General features: G+C 44.9%; 1 protein-coding gene across 4 annotated transcripts in view; it reads left to right on the top strand.

The window, feature by feature from the left end:
• Znf618 (zinc finger protein 618) overlaps positions 1 to 13,954 on the top strand; it is a 172,654-nt gene that overhangs the window by 132,648 nt on the left and 26,052 nt on the right. For all 4 annotated transcript variants that reach the window (XM_040757353.1, XM_040757352.1, XM_040757351.1 and 1 more), the window contains one exon: positions 5,852 to 5,941. In XM_040757353.1, the coding sequence (XP_040613287.1) occupies positions 5,852 to 5,941 (90 nt within the window). The remainder of the gene's footprint in view (positions 1 to 5,851; positions 5,942 to 13,954) is intronic.

Genomic DNA, 13,954 nt, shown 5'->3' with positions numbered 1-13,954 from the left:
AAGTCGGTGCCATGCATCCCTAAAAAGTAAGCCAGGCATAGGACAAGGGTATCCTGGTTACCCTGAGGAAGGCCCTGAAGGTCCGAGGAAGAGGAGGATCCCACAGGAAAGTCTGTTTTCCACACGGAACCGGCTGAGCAAATGGGCGAGGAAGAGGCCGAGCTGTGGTGTGCGAGAGGGCCGCAGCTGGAAGAATGGCGTCCATGTCGGTCCCGATGCCTACCGGCTGAGGATGACTGCTGCGGCTGTGGGCAGGAGGGACGTGGAGAATGGTTCCCATCATCTGTTGAGACAGGAAAGCAGGTTTCACGGGGTCTTTGTGCTTGGATAAGGGAGACAGCTTGAAAAGCAGAAACAAAAGCACAAGACCAATGAGAACTCCACTCCAAAAAGAAGGTGCAGGAAAGCCAGGGAGAGTATGTCTCTAAACACTGTCCATTGCAAAGTCTAGACAGAAACATTTTGTACAACCACCACCACATATAAGAAATTCTAATAGGTTCATTATGGCGGCACACACTTGTAAGCCTAGTACTAAGAATACGAAAGCAGGAGGATTTCAAGTTCAAGGCCAGCCTAGACTACACAGCAAGAACCATGTATCAGGAGGAGGAGATTGTCACCACTCATCTCCCACTTGGCCTGCCATAAAACCAACCAACCAACCAACAGACCGTAGCCCAAAGGCTGAGGAGTAACTACTCCAGCTCTGGAAACTGGAAGCCCCGAGGGTTGGGTTCTTGTGAGATATCTCTTCCTGGCTTGCAGATGACCTTAAGTCATTACTTACGGTGTCAGGGAGGAAGACAGGAGACTGCGATCTGGTGTCTGTCCTAAGGACACTAGTCCCATCATGTGGTTCCTACCCCGTGATCTCAGCGAATCCTAATTACCTATCAAAGGCCCCAACTCCAGATGCCATCACAGTGGAGGCCAGTGCGTTAGCCTGTAGATAGGAGAGGGACAATTCACCCTTTGGATGGCCCTGTGGTGAAGGAGCCCGGGGTCGTGGGATAAGATGAAGAGGCACAGAACAGAGGAAAACACAATCAAGGGCAGGATGGGAAGCCCCGTGACAGTAATGACACAATTGGCCTGCACAGAACTGATAGTGACATCAGGGACCTCGGATAACAGAAGACTGTAAGAACTGTGTGAAAACGGGGAACCGCCTCCAGGTGACGGATGGTGTGACCAGCATGACAGGCAAAGAATGCAAAGATCTAATAGAAGAAAATGTTTTTAGCTTTTGTATGTGTGAGTCTGGAAGGGTTGCCATGGTGTCGGACAGAGTCAACATAAGGAGATCCTAAATGTCAGTAGACCTTAGTGGCTTTAAAGGTACAAGACAGAAAGGAAAACTGAGATATCTGCACTTAAGAAGCAAGTTATACCTAGAGTTCCACGTAGACTTCTTGAGACTTCTCTGCAACATTGTATATCCAAAGAAAGTGGGTGTGTTTGGAAGGAAAGAGACTGTAAGAGTTTTATGCCTGGCAAAATTGGAATTGGCATTCAAATAAAAATGAGGGGATTCATAAAACGTTTTGTGAAAGTATTCACTCAGGGAACTGGTTGATGGAGCATGTGTAGGTACCTGAGTAGCTGTAGTGTGAGAGAGCTATGAACTCTTAACAAGTAAGTTTTAACCTAATCCAAATATGGAAGTTGAGTGTATGTTAACAATTAGCTTAAATACAGAGGTGAGTACCAAAAAGAACCAGGGTTAGCTCAGTTGGTAGGTAAGGTACTTACCTAGCATGCATAAACCCATCCTGGATTTGATCTCCAGAACCCCATAAATCAGGCATGGTTGTGCATGTCACAGTCATCTTCAGCTACATAGTGAGTTTAGGGCCAGCCTGAGCTATGTGAGACCCTGCCCACCCCAACAAAGAATAAAGCAGAAAGAGAGAGATGGGTTGGTGAATAGTACATTACAAAGTGTCACAGCGCTATGCACAGGAAAGACTCACTAATCCCACCCTGCTCAGCTGTGCTCCCATACCAGCAGGGTCAGCTGCTCCTTGAAGTTTATGTGCAACGTGAATTCTCTGACTCTAGTCCACATCTGTGGCATCAGACTCTCTAGACTAGAAACCAGTGGTTGATCTATGAGACTTTGTGGCGAGTTTTGTATGTGCTGAAGTCTCAGAACAGGTCTGGAGAGAGGGCTAATGGTTAAATGCTGCTCCCCCAGAGGACCCAAGTTCAACTCCCAGCACCCACATCCAACAGTTCATAGCACACACCTATAACCCCAGCTCCAGAGAATCTGATGCCCTCTTCTGGCTTCCATGAGCACTCGCATACACACAGAGACATGTAAATACAAATAAATACTTTTTCATTTTAATAAGCACCTATAAGTTCCCTTTCTTGGCCATAAAAGACATCAAAATGCTATTTCTACCCCGTTAACAATTAAAGATAGATCTCATATGCTTTCTAAAATAATAAGGACTATTGAAAAATAATGTAACACAGATGAAATGGAAAAGCAAAGAACTCATATCCCAAACAACCAGAGCCCAGAATGACAAACCAGAGAGTGTGAAACACAAACAAACGGAAAACGCATGCAGGTTGGCTGTCCAGTAGCCAAAATGCTTAAGACCAGTAATGTTTTGGATTTTTAGATTTTTTTATATCATAATGTAATATCCTAGGATGGGACCTGAGTCTAAATACAGAATTACTTGCCCTTCATATATGTGAATAGATAACCTCTAAGTGATTCCATTAAACATTTGTAATGACATTATGTGTGACACAAAGACTCAGAGCATGGAGTTTCCTACTTGTGGTATCTTGTTGGGGCATTTCAGGCTAAGGGGGATTAGGAATGTTCACCATATAAAACCCAATCGATCTTTGCAATAAAAGCGAGTGGTATAATCTCTCCAGTGAGAAAACGGGAGCTGTCAAGCTCATTTGAAATAATCCCAATCACTAATGGTTTACAAGCATCGCACCTAGTTCACTCCTTATCTTTTCTTTTTGCTTCTTTTTTTTTTTGTGTCTTTCTTGGGGACTTTTCCCTACTCCCCTAAAGAGATTAAAGGCCCCGTCACGGCTTTTTGAGACACTGTCTGTTTCCCTGAGTGCGCATGTTTGAAAGTCGTGTGATGGTTTGATCGTGTTTCCCCTTCCACACAGCTCCTTGAAGACAGGGACATGACAGTTTCTGCTCAGCCTCTACTGCAGTGCCATCCCTGCTTAATGAATGAAAGTATAGGAACGTGTAAGAACATGTCATTAGACACATGCAAACAAGTAGAAAGCACGACCTGACAGATCACTAGAAACTTAGTAATATTAATACCAGACGAACTAATAAAATGGTTTAATTAAATGTTCAAGCAATGCTTCTTAAATTTTCCCATGCATTAGAATGTTCTTATTAAAACATAAATTTATGGGCCACACCCACAGAAATTTTCTCTCAGCAGGTCCTCGGCAGTCTTGAGATACTTGGGTTTCTGTCAGGCTGCTGTGGCCCAGGAACCACTTGGGAGCAGTGTGTTAGGACTGGGTCTCAGGTCACATAGCCCAGGGTGACTTGGAGCGCCATGTGAAGCTGAGGATCCTTTACAGCTCTGGTCCTCTTCCCTCTGCCTTCCTGTTGCTGCTACCACCATGATGAGTTTACACAGAACTAGGGAGGGAACCTAGGACATCCTGCATGCTGGGGAAATTTGACAGCTCCGTTCCCAGCCCTCCAGTAGAAATTTGAGCCATAAGCTGTCATACACAGAGCAATAATGTACTTAAATGGCAAAGTAAATCCAGGGAAGCAGTGGAATGGGAGGACTTATTGCAACCTTTAGTCTTAGCTGCTGGAGCAAGCAGACAAGGTTGTGTAAAATTGGAGTAATATAATTAATACAGTTGATATAACAACCTTGACAGAAACTAAAATGTGTGCCTTTTCGGCATTCGTGAGTCAGCTCCAAAAATTGTTTAACTACCTCAAATCCCAAAGCTTCCATTTTGGGAAGGAAAGCAGAGGAGACTAAGAAGCCAGCAGAGACAAAGCTGCCTGTAATACAAGTGACAAAATGTTGATGTCACAAATTCACAAATAATGTAGTGATTCTTAAAGGAAATTCACAAAAGAAAAGCTATAGTTAATTATCCAAGAAAAGCAGTCAGTTTCCTTAGAAGTCAAGGAAATGGAGACTAAACCTGCAGTGTAATTGGGCCCTCTCTCCCAGGTCAGATATGCAAAATAGAGGGGACAGGGATGCGGTGTGTGGTTGGGTGATGGCACTTGGTTACCAGAAGCCTCCGGAAGCAGCGCCTCCCCACCTCTTTATCCCGGTGACACGCAGGCTTCTGAGCTGTATTTTGTAATCTTGTGCCAAACTAATGAGCAGATATGCAAAAGCCCCTGCAAGGATGTGGATTTCAGCAGTTTCTTTAAACAAGGGGGGGGGCAGTGACTTGAAACAGTCTGAATGTCCCTTGGTGTAGGGCAACTGGCTCAGCAAATTCCCAAGTCCCATGGGAGCCATGCAGCCGATAAAGGCAGTCCTGGAGATCAATACTTATTGATTGGGCAAGATGTCCACAAAGTATTGTCGATTGAATACACCAGGTTACAAAGAGGATATCGACCAGGGCTGGCTAATTCAAGGCCATAGGAGCCAGACAAATGGGAGCAGCAGAGAAACGCCCTAGAGGAGGGCAAAGGTGCTGTGGAGCAGGGCGGGGCAGCTGGTGGTGCCCCCGGGGAAGATGTCCCCCTTTGGGGGGGGGCATTGCAGAAGGCAGCACCTGCGCCATTAAAGAACTTAAAGCTTGTGTTTATCAGTGTTTGTCAATGTCCCCAAATGAACTGTTTTATGTCAGACTTCTTCAAAGGAGAGTTTAGGCAGACCCTAGAGAGATATACAGATAAAAGTCTAGTGATAGACCAGTCAGCTGGCGCAAGGGTTAGTGCGCACCTGATGCCTAACATCTGAACTTGATCTGCAGGACCCATGTTGTTCTCTGACCTTTACATGGGCTCTGTAGCGCACACATACATACACACGTATGTCGTCAGACACATGCAATGATAAATAAATAATAAGTATTTAGGCTTAGTGAGGACTAAGAAGTGTGCCCCCAGCTCCGGTGGGTAGAAATACCTGAGGACCAAGTGGTGGAGATAAGGGACCACGGTAGTGACCCCTGCAGTGGGCAGGGCTTGTGGAAAGGTTGACTTTGCGTGTCAGCTGGGGTCCCCTGGCACCAAGGCTGCAGGCATTGTTCTAATCATTTCAGTCGGTTTACTCCACAGGAATCCAAGAAGATGGCTCTTTGTTACCTCCCTCTTAAAGGTAGAAAATGGAGGCGTTGAGGGGCTGGAGAATTGGCTCAGTTTGTAACATGCTTGCACGCAGGGATGAGGACCTGAGTTCAGATCTCCAGGGCCCATGTATAGTCAGGTGCAGCATCTAATCCCAGATGGAGAAGACAAAAGCATGAGCTTCCTCGAGCACACTGGCCAGCCAGTTCTTTGAAAACAGTGATCTCCGGGTTCTGCAAGAAGGCTTGTCTCAAATAAATAAATAAACAAACAAGCAAACAGCTGTGGAAAAAAACACCCAAAGCTGACCTTGCCTCCACATGTATGATAACCTACGCACACATGTATACGTGCAATTGCCTCTACCACCACACACAGAACACTAGCTGTCAGAGGTTACAGGAGAGACCACACTGGGATTTGAACAGTTCAACTCCACAGTCCAAGTTGAGTCTGATGGTGGTCCCCAGTGAAGAGGGGTTTGAGGACTAAAGATGCTGGTGCTTTATTTGGGGTGGGGGTCACCTGTTCTCATACCTCCTTCTCCTTCCGCAGAAACCGGCAATTACACCTGTGAGTTCTGTGGGAAGCAGTACAAGTACTACACGCCCTACCAGGAGCACGTGGCCTTACACGCCCCCATCAGTGAGTCCCTTCTCTAGCTGGGGGATGGGGAGACCTGGGGAGGGGTGGGGTTAGCCACTGGCCAGAACTCTGGAGCTTTGCCAGAGAAGGTGCCAGCAAGGTGAGCTTGGGTCTGGGCTGTCAGGGGTCTGGCGTGCCCCAATCAGGTAGAGCTCTCACAGTAGCTCAGAGGACTGGCACTCATATTGGACATCAGGAGAGTGAATATTGTTTGTCCAATAACCTGGTGGGCCCTGTCCCCACATCTCCAAACACCTGCACATGTGGACTTCCTGACCTGCTCCCACCCCCATAGTATCCATCCTGGGATGTGGCTTTCCTCCTAGTTGACCAAGGCCCAACCTACCTGATGGCAGGGTGGCTGGGAAAGACAATCCTATGCTTTGGTGGTAGAAAGCTAAGGAAGCAGACAGTGTGCTTATGTGTAAGGCAGAAGACCTGAAAGCCAGGACCGGGCATCATGTGCTTCCTGGTGGCCATGACCCATAATCCCTTACTCCTCTCCTGACAAGGATAAGAAGGATCTCCATCTGGTACCCCGGCCCTCCACTTTCCGGATGCCTGTCAGCCTGCCCGGTGACTTCCGGGTGTCTTTCTGCAGATGACAGTCAGAGGAAGGTCCGTCTGACAGCCAGAGGGCCTTTCACCCTCTCCTATGCAAATAGACACATAAGTTGTAATGAGGCAGGACCTACATGGCCTCTGGAAGAGTCAGATAGTCCGAGTGGATGTTCAAGAGCCTCTGCTAATTTCCCTATGTGGACATCTCAGTGTAGAACTGGGGATCAGTCCCTTTTCTGAGACTGAGAAGATCTGGGGTAGAGTAAGAGGTGTAGCCATGGACGTCACAGCGTCAAAGCCACTTGTCTGGGGTGGTTGCAGACCTTCAGGAGCAGCGTAGGCAGGCGGCTCCCTGAGGGTAATGGAGTAGGGGGAGAGGTGTCTAGTGCTTGCACAGTGAGATCAGTGGCTTCCCAAGGATTTCCTCACTGCTGGCAGGGTGGTAAGGCTGGGGCCCCCTCCTCTTTGGATGGTAGCAGCTTCAATCCTGTGTTTACACTGGGCTGTGGTTCTTCATCTGGTTCAATGCCTGGCTGTTGTGTGACCCTTTGCCTGGTTAGCTTCTCTGGGCCCAAGTTTCCCATCTGTGAAGAGTTCTTGGGGGTCTTTCTATGCCAGAGTCTGAACTGACATCTGCAGCAGGCAGGTACTTTCAGGTAGGTATCTACTGTGGTCCTATGCATACTGTGTAGCTAGACCTTGGAGAGGGTGTCAGAGTTCTACTGGGTGGGTACCGCCCTGTCCATTTGGTCTCCACTCCTGATAGTGGTGCCCAGGCATTGGGCTGTTTGTGGGTAGCTGCTGCCAAGTGCCAAAGAGGATGTTACCCGGAATGCACTTAGAAAGGCATTACTCACAAGGCCAAAGGCAGCTGGGATTCAGTATCTATGCTACGTCCTTTCATTCCCAGAGTGTGTTGATAAAGTTATGGTGTCAGTTAGATGGGGAGTGGGTCCTGAACCCCACCAGGCAGTGGTAAGCCTTCCAAAGCTCTCCAGCCTCCCTTGGCACAGAAAGGGGAGCCCCACTTGTACCCTAACTTCTCTGACATGCTGGTGCTTCCCTCCCAAAGGACTCCCTGTGTCTCGTCCTGACTTTCATTTGGCTTTTCTCTCTGTTTTAGACTCTTTTTCTGTGTGTGTTTATTGAAATGTTTCTCTGGTACTCACTGATGTCTTCTGCGGATTTTAGAAACACCTGTTTAAAATACTAGATTTGATCTAGTTTCAACAATGGATGGTTTCTGCGAGCCTGGGCAGGAGACAGTGTTTTGATGGCCTCAGGATTAGATCTGTGTGTGGGAGTCTGGGTTCGGTGAAGGTGTGATTGGGTGGTGGCAATGGACATGTGTCCCTGCTTCTGATGCGAATGCAGAAGGCTGCCTGCGAAAGTTCTCCTGAGTCCCATGTGTGCACTTATGTCTGCTTTTGATTTCACTCACAAAACATTCTTAATATCGTGTGTCACGATATCGGCTCCCTTTTCACTGCTGATGGATCCCCTACTGTGCAGAATCTGAGTCTGTTTGATCACTTGCCTGCTCACTTGGGTTAATTCCAGCTTTAGGCTGACATGAATAGAACTACTTTGAGAGGCCTGTGTGACACATTCTGTGGGCCTGTGGGTCGTCCCCAGGATAAATACCAAACAAGGGGTGGAGCTATGGGGGAGTAGGTTTGTTTCCTTTTTATTGGCACTGACAAACCGTTTCCAAAATGCCCATAGCATCGGCCTCCCCCAGGAACTCTGCTGGCCCAGTGTTCTAGGGTTTGGGGTGCATCAGGCTGTCTGCTTCTGGTTGTTCTAGTGTGTGGACAGTGGCATCTTGTGGAATTGATGTCTATTTTCTTGGTAACTGGTGATGTTCACCCTTTTTGCATGGACTTATTGACCTTTTTCTTATTTGAGTCTGGTAAATATTTGTGTAGATGATGTATTATCTCACTTCCCTTCCCTCTCTTCCTCTCTTTCTTACTCTCTCTCTCTCTCTCTCTCTCTCTCTCTCTCTCTCTCTCTCTCTCTCTCTCTCTCTCTCTCCAGTTGTTTGCCCTTTTTTCATTGGCTGTAGGAATTCTTTTTACCTTAGAGTTGGTCCACATCCTCCATCTCATGGATATTTTCTCCTAGCCTTTGATAGTTTCCATGCGTCACCCACTGATAAGCAGGTGATTTTCATTTATGAAGCATGATTTATCATTCGTCTCTACAGTAGGTGCTTTCTGGATCCATCCTTACCTACTTCATGGTGGTGAGGTTCTTTTAAAAGTGTTTTAGGTCATTTTAACTTCCACACTCAGGTCTGCGGTTGAGCTGGGCTGTTAGCCCGTGACTGAGGTGAGATAGAAGGTTTGTCCTATTCTATGTAGACACCTGCTTGTCTAACAGCCTCCGTGGAAGTTACCTTTTCCTGTTCAGTGGCTTGGTGCCCTTGCTGGAGCCCGTTGAACATCCAGGGTTACTGTCTTTCTTTTCTATTGATTCATTTTTCTACCTTTATACGTGCACATGTGTTCTGATTTACTGCACCTCTTTGGGAAGTCTTAAAACAGCTCTCCTTAGATTTTCCACTTTATCCTTTCATTTTAAAGAATGTATGGTTCATCTAGGAACTTTATTTTTTTCATGTAAATGCTAGAGGCTTGCCAAGTTCTACCAAAATAATAATGATGAGAAAGGAAAACATCAGTTACATTTTGGGGGGGTTGACATTGAACCTGTAGACGCCCAGTGGTGGCGTGTCTTCGGGACCTGTTCATGGCTATGGTGTTGTATCTCCCAGGCAACCCCTGGCCATGGCTAGCCCTCCATGGAGCTGGGCATGCTTTGGTTCTCTCTGCACGTGTGTACTCTTCAGTCTCAACACCTGTTTCGTTAGGTGTCTGAATCTTCTGCTGCCACTGTAATTCTTGAACTTGAATTTCCCGATTGTTCCTGCTATTCCGTAGGAACGGTAGGGTTTTGCACTCTGGATTTGTGTCCTGCAAGTTTACTAAAATTGCTTGTCAGTCCTCGTAGGTTCCTTCTTGCCGTGGTGAAGTGACCCACTGATAAAAAGCAACTCTGATCATGGGCAGTGTTCTTTGTGATATCCGAGGGGGCTGTGCGCTCCACAGTCCCGTTTTAGGGTTCGCTGCACAGTGTTGAATGGAAGAAATGAGCGGGTGCACCTGCCTGCTCCCCATCGTGGGGTTCGGTTGCTCACTGCTAAGTGTCATCATTTTCATCATCACCTATTGTGTCAGCCACCGCAGGCTCCCGTAGCTGCCTGTCACTCGCTTACTGGAAGCTGGGCCTTGTAAATCAGGGCTGTGTGGCGTTTTCTTCTGTTAAGATGATTGCGTGGATTCTTAACATGTTTGTTTATTTATTTTGAGTTGTTTTGCTAGTGTAGTAGATGACATTTTTTAATGTGTCACTAAGCCTATGTTTTATTAAAATAGGTTGAGAATATCAGAAAATCAGAGTACAACATGAACTGAAGAATGTTATAATATTAGGATGTCTCTTTGTCAGAATTTCTGTTTTTAAACTGTATATTTAATGTATACAACTCTGATTATGTATACACATACATACACAGGAGCACACTGAAGAGGCCTTCCCAGTGATGTTAGTACATATTTAGTGTGTACAACTCTGATAATATACACATACATACACAGGAGCACACTGAAGATGCCTTCCCAGCGATGTTAGTATATATTTAGTGTGTACAACTCTGATTATGTACACACATACATACACAGGAGTGCACACTGAAGAGGCCATCTCAGCAGGAGACGGTTTTGCAGAGGAATTCTAAATTACAGAAGAGTCTAGGTAGTTTGATCAGTTACTTTGCTTTCAAGGTCATGTTTTATACTCACTTCTGTGTAAACTTTCTCAGGATCTTCCCTGACATTTAAACAAACTCTCCCAAGGGCAGGGAATTATAATCCTAGACTAGGAATGTGCCCCATGATCAACCAGTGGGGTGATCAAGGGTCCTTAATCAAGAGAGTAAATATTGACCGGGCAGGGGTGGCACACACCTTTAATCCCAGCACTGGGAAGCAGGGGCAGGTGGATCTCTGAGTTCTGGTCTGCAGAGTGAGTTCCAGGACAGCCAGGGCTACACAGAGAAGCCCTGTCTTGAAAAAACAAAAACAACAACAGCAACAAAATAAAGTAACTATTTCTAATGAGTCTTTAAAACACTAAATGCCACCAGTAAAATATATTAATCCCATAACTAAGCTCCCACCATTTATAGTGTAAAAGTGGTAACCTTTGGTCAATGGATGTACCAAAATTCAGATAGCAAATGTAAATCCACAGTCATCTTGTGCCCTTATTTACCACGTTCCCATCCCCAGCAGGCACCAGTCTGCTCGTGTTGTTGTTGATGAGTTTGCATTCCTGACATGTGGACTCTGACAGAATGTGCTCCATTATGGAGGTGTAGCCTGTCCTCAGTAGACCACTGTGAATGCAGCCGTATCTCCATTAAGATCAGGCACATTCTGAGAGACGCTGATCGTTAGGGCATTGTGTTGTGCAAGCATCAGAGTGCAACTTACACAAGCTAAGACAACTGTGGCTTTATTAAATGGTGTGACATCGTGAAACCACCACATAGTATGGTCTGTCATTGGCCAAAGCACCGAATGGCAAATCAGAAACAATGCACCGCGGTCTGGATAGACCTTTGTCTGTTTACTCTTGAGTGTTTGGAGCATCTCCACCTTGGATTTCCTGTGAATGGAGCTCCCATAACTACATGTTCAAGTCTTTGTGGAATGGCTAGATCATCTGGTAGGCATATGTTTGAGAATAGCTAGTGGTTGAGACTGATGGGTAGCTCTGTGGGTAAAAAGTGCTTCAAGTGCAAGCGTGAAAACCTGAGCTTGGTTCCCCGGCACCCACTTAAAAGCTGAACGCTGGCAGCACGTGCCTGTGACCCCAGCACTGGAATAGAAGTGGAGAGAGGTGCGTACCAAGGGCTTGCGGGCCAGCCCTTCTCGCCAAAACAGTGAGCTCTGGAGAGTCAGTGGCAGACCCTATCTCAGAAACACTGCCGTGAACAACAACGACAACGTGGTGGACTAATAAAGGTTTCCCAGGCTGACCTCTGACCTCCATATCTGCACACACAGGTGAGTGTGCTCACAGCATGCATGTACACAACACATGCATACCCACAGATTAGCTGCTGTTTTCCAAGAGAATTGAGCCACTTTAACTCCAACTCTTATAACCTCCTTGTATTTATTATGTGTCAGAAAAATCCTGTTTCATAGAAGCAGCTCCAAAGAAAATTCCTTTCTCTTCCATTTTCTGAAGAATTTATATAGAGTTGGAATTGCTTTCTATAAATAATTTTATAGAAATACAACACTTATGTTGTCAAACCTGGTAATTTCATCATAGGAAACATCATAGAGAAAAATGTGTTCCCCTTCCATATATTAATAAATTAATTATTTAAAATTGAATTTATTTTTAATTTAATTCTGTTATGGTTAAATATATATTATGATTATAATCTTTGGAATTTATTGAGTTTTGTTTTATGATCTACATGGCCTCTCTTTGCCACGTTTCGTGTTCACTTGACCAAAATTAATTAGTTAATTATGAGTAAGTTTGGTATATGTTTTGAAGTGTCAGGTTAAGTTAGCTGATAATTTTCAAGTCTGTGTGTCCTTCCTTGACTTTAAAAATAAATTGGTTTGCCTTAGCAGATACTAAAGCCAAAAGCCTCAAAGTCCTCACTTCCCAGTCTGGGTTTTTCCATTCCTCTTTAAGATGCATCCAGTTTTGACTAGTTTCTTTGGATGTCTGCTGTTAGATTCATTCATTCACTGTATCAAATCTGTACTCCTCCTCTTTAGAATGTTCAAAGCTTTTATTTTAAGCTTCAAATTAAAATGGAACATATAAGTCAGGCATGATGGTACATGACTTTAATCCCAGCACTCAGGAGGCAAAGTCCCAAGGTTCTCTGTGAGTTCCAGACCAGCCAGGGCTTCATAGAGAAACCCTAATTTAAAAAAAAAAAGAACATACAGTTGTGGTACAATAAATAAACAATTTATTTTTAATTGAAATTTAATCCATTTACATTTAATGTAGCATGTTGATATGATTGGATTTCATTTGGCACTATATATTTTTCTATTTGTTCATATTGTTCATTTTCACTCTTATTTTCTTGCCTGCTATAGTACTAATGAAGTATTTTTAAATTTATTCCATGGATATTCTGCTATTAACTTATTTTCACTTTGTGGTTGATGGTACACATCTTTGATGTGTTATAGTCTGTCATGAATTTAGACCATAGCCACTGAGTTGTCTTTCTAGCCCTCTGAAGCCTTTTAAGTACTAACTGGCAACTAATCTGACTTTTGCTGAGATTCATAACCTTTGACCAAGAGATTATTTTCCTTTGTTAATTTCTTTTTCCTCTCCTAGGACTTTAATTGCACGTGCATTCGATATCTGTGGTGCTTATAGTAGGTTCAGTCTGTGTTTAGTTTTTCGGCCTAAGTATTCCTCTGTGCTTCGGTTTGCCCTGCTCTCAAATTCTTTAATCTTTTCTCCTGTACTGTCTAATTTCTGCAAATTCTTTTTTATAGCTTTCCTTGTTCGCAGTTATATTCCTGGTCTTCTTTTGACGCACTTATAATAATGGCTTTAAGGTCTTTATCTCATCATATTTCTTTCTGTGTTTCTTCTGAATGGTTTTCATTTTCATTTTTAACTACATTTTCCTGGTTCCTCTCATAAGTAATTGTTTTGTGCTGCTCATTGTAGATGGCATGTTGTGGACTTGACTAGGTTGTGTTTTCTTCCTTTGAAAGCATTGCCTTTGTTCTGGAAGGCAATTAATTTCCTTATAGATCAACTTAATGCTTCAGAGTCTTGTTTCTAAGCTAGGTTAGAGCAACAGGAGTAGCTCTTACTCAGCATTGTGGTAGCTCTCCAGGGCATGGCATTTCTGGAACTCTGCCAAAGTCCCAAAGATCTCCTAACCTTGTGTGACCTCTGAGTCCTCATCCACATCACACACACACACACACACACACACACACACACACACTCACGCGCACACACACATGCATGCACGCACAAATGAACACCTACACACAAATAATTGCTTTCTCAGTGCAGACAAATGATTTAGAAGTAGTCAGCCGAAGCCTTTAAGGAGGCCCTACTGCACATTTCTGGAATTCTTTCTTGGCTCAAGTATCTCTTCTTTTATTCTGCCCTGTGGTGTCCAGCCTCCTGATCTTGACCCCTGTCCTCTGGTTCAGGTTCAGTGAGTGGGTGTGCCATTGGGCCCTGCTCTGTCCTCTGAGCTGACTATCTCCAGTAGAGATTTTGGATTGAGCTGGGACTCACCAGGTCGACTCTGTGAATCACTCCATCTGCTGATGGGGTCTACACGCTGTGGTTTCTTTGTCT

Source organism: Mesocricetus auratus, unplaced genomic scaffold, assembly GCF_017639785.1.
Source record: "Mesocricetus auratus isolate SY011 unplaced genomic scaffold, BCM_Maur_2.0 Super-Scaffold_100014, whole genome shotgun sequence".
In the NCBI taxonomy this organism is placed as follows: Eukaryota; Metazoa; Chordata; class Mammalia; order Rodentia; family Cricetidae; genus Mesocricetus; species Mesocricetus auratus.
Note: the sequence above shows the minus strand (reverse complement) of the source record. Positions and strands in the feature narration are given on the sequence as shown.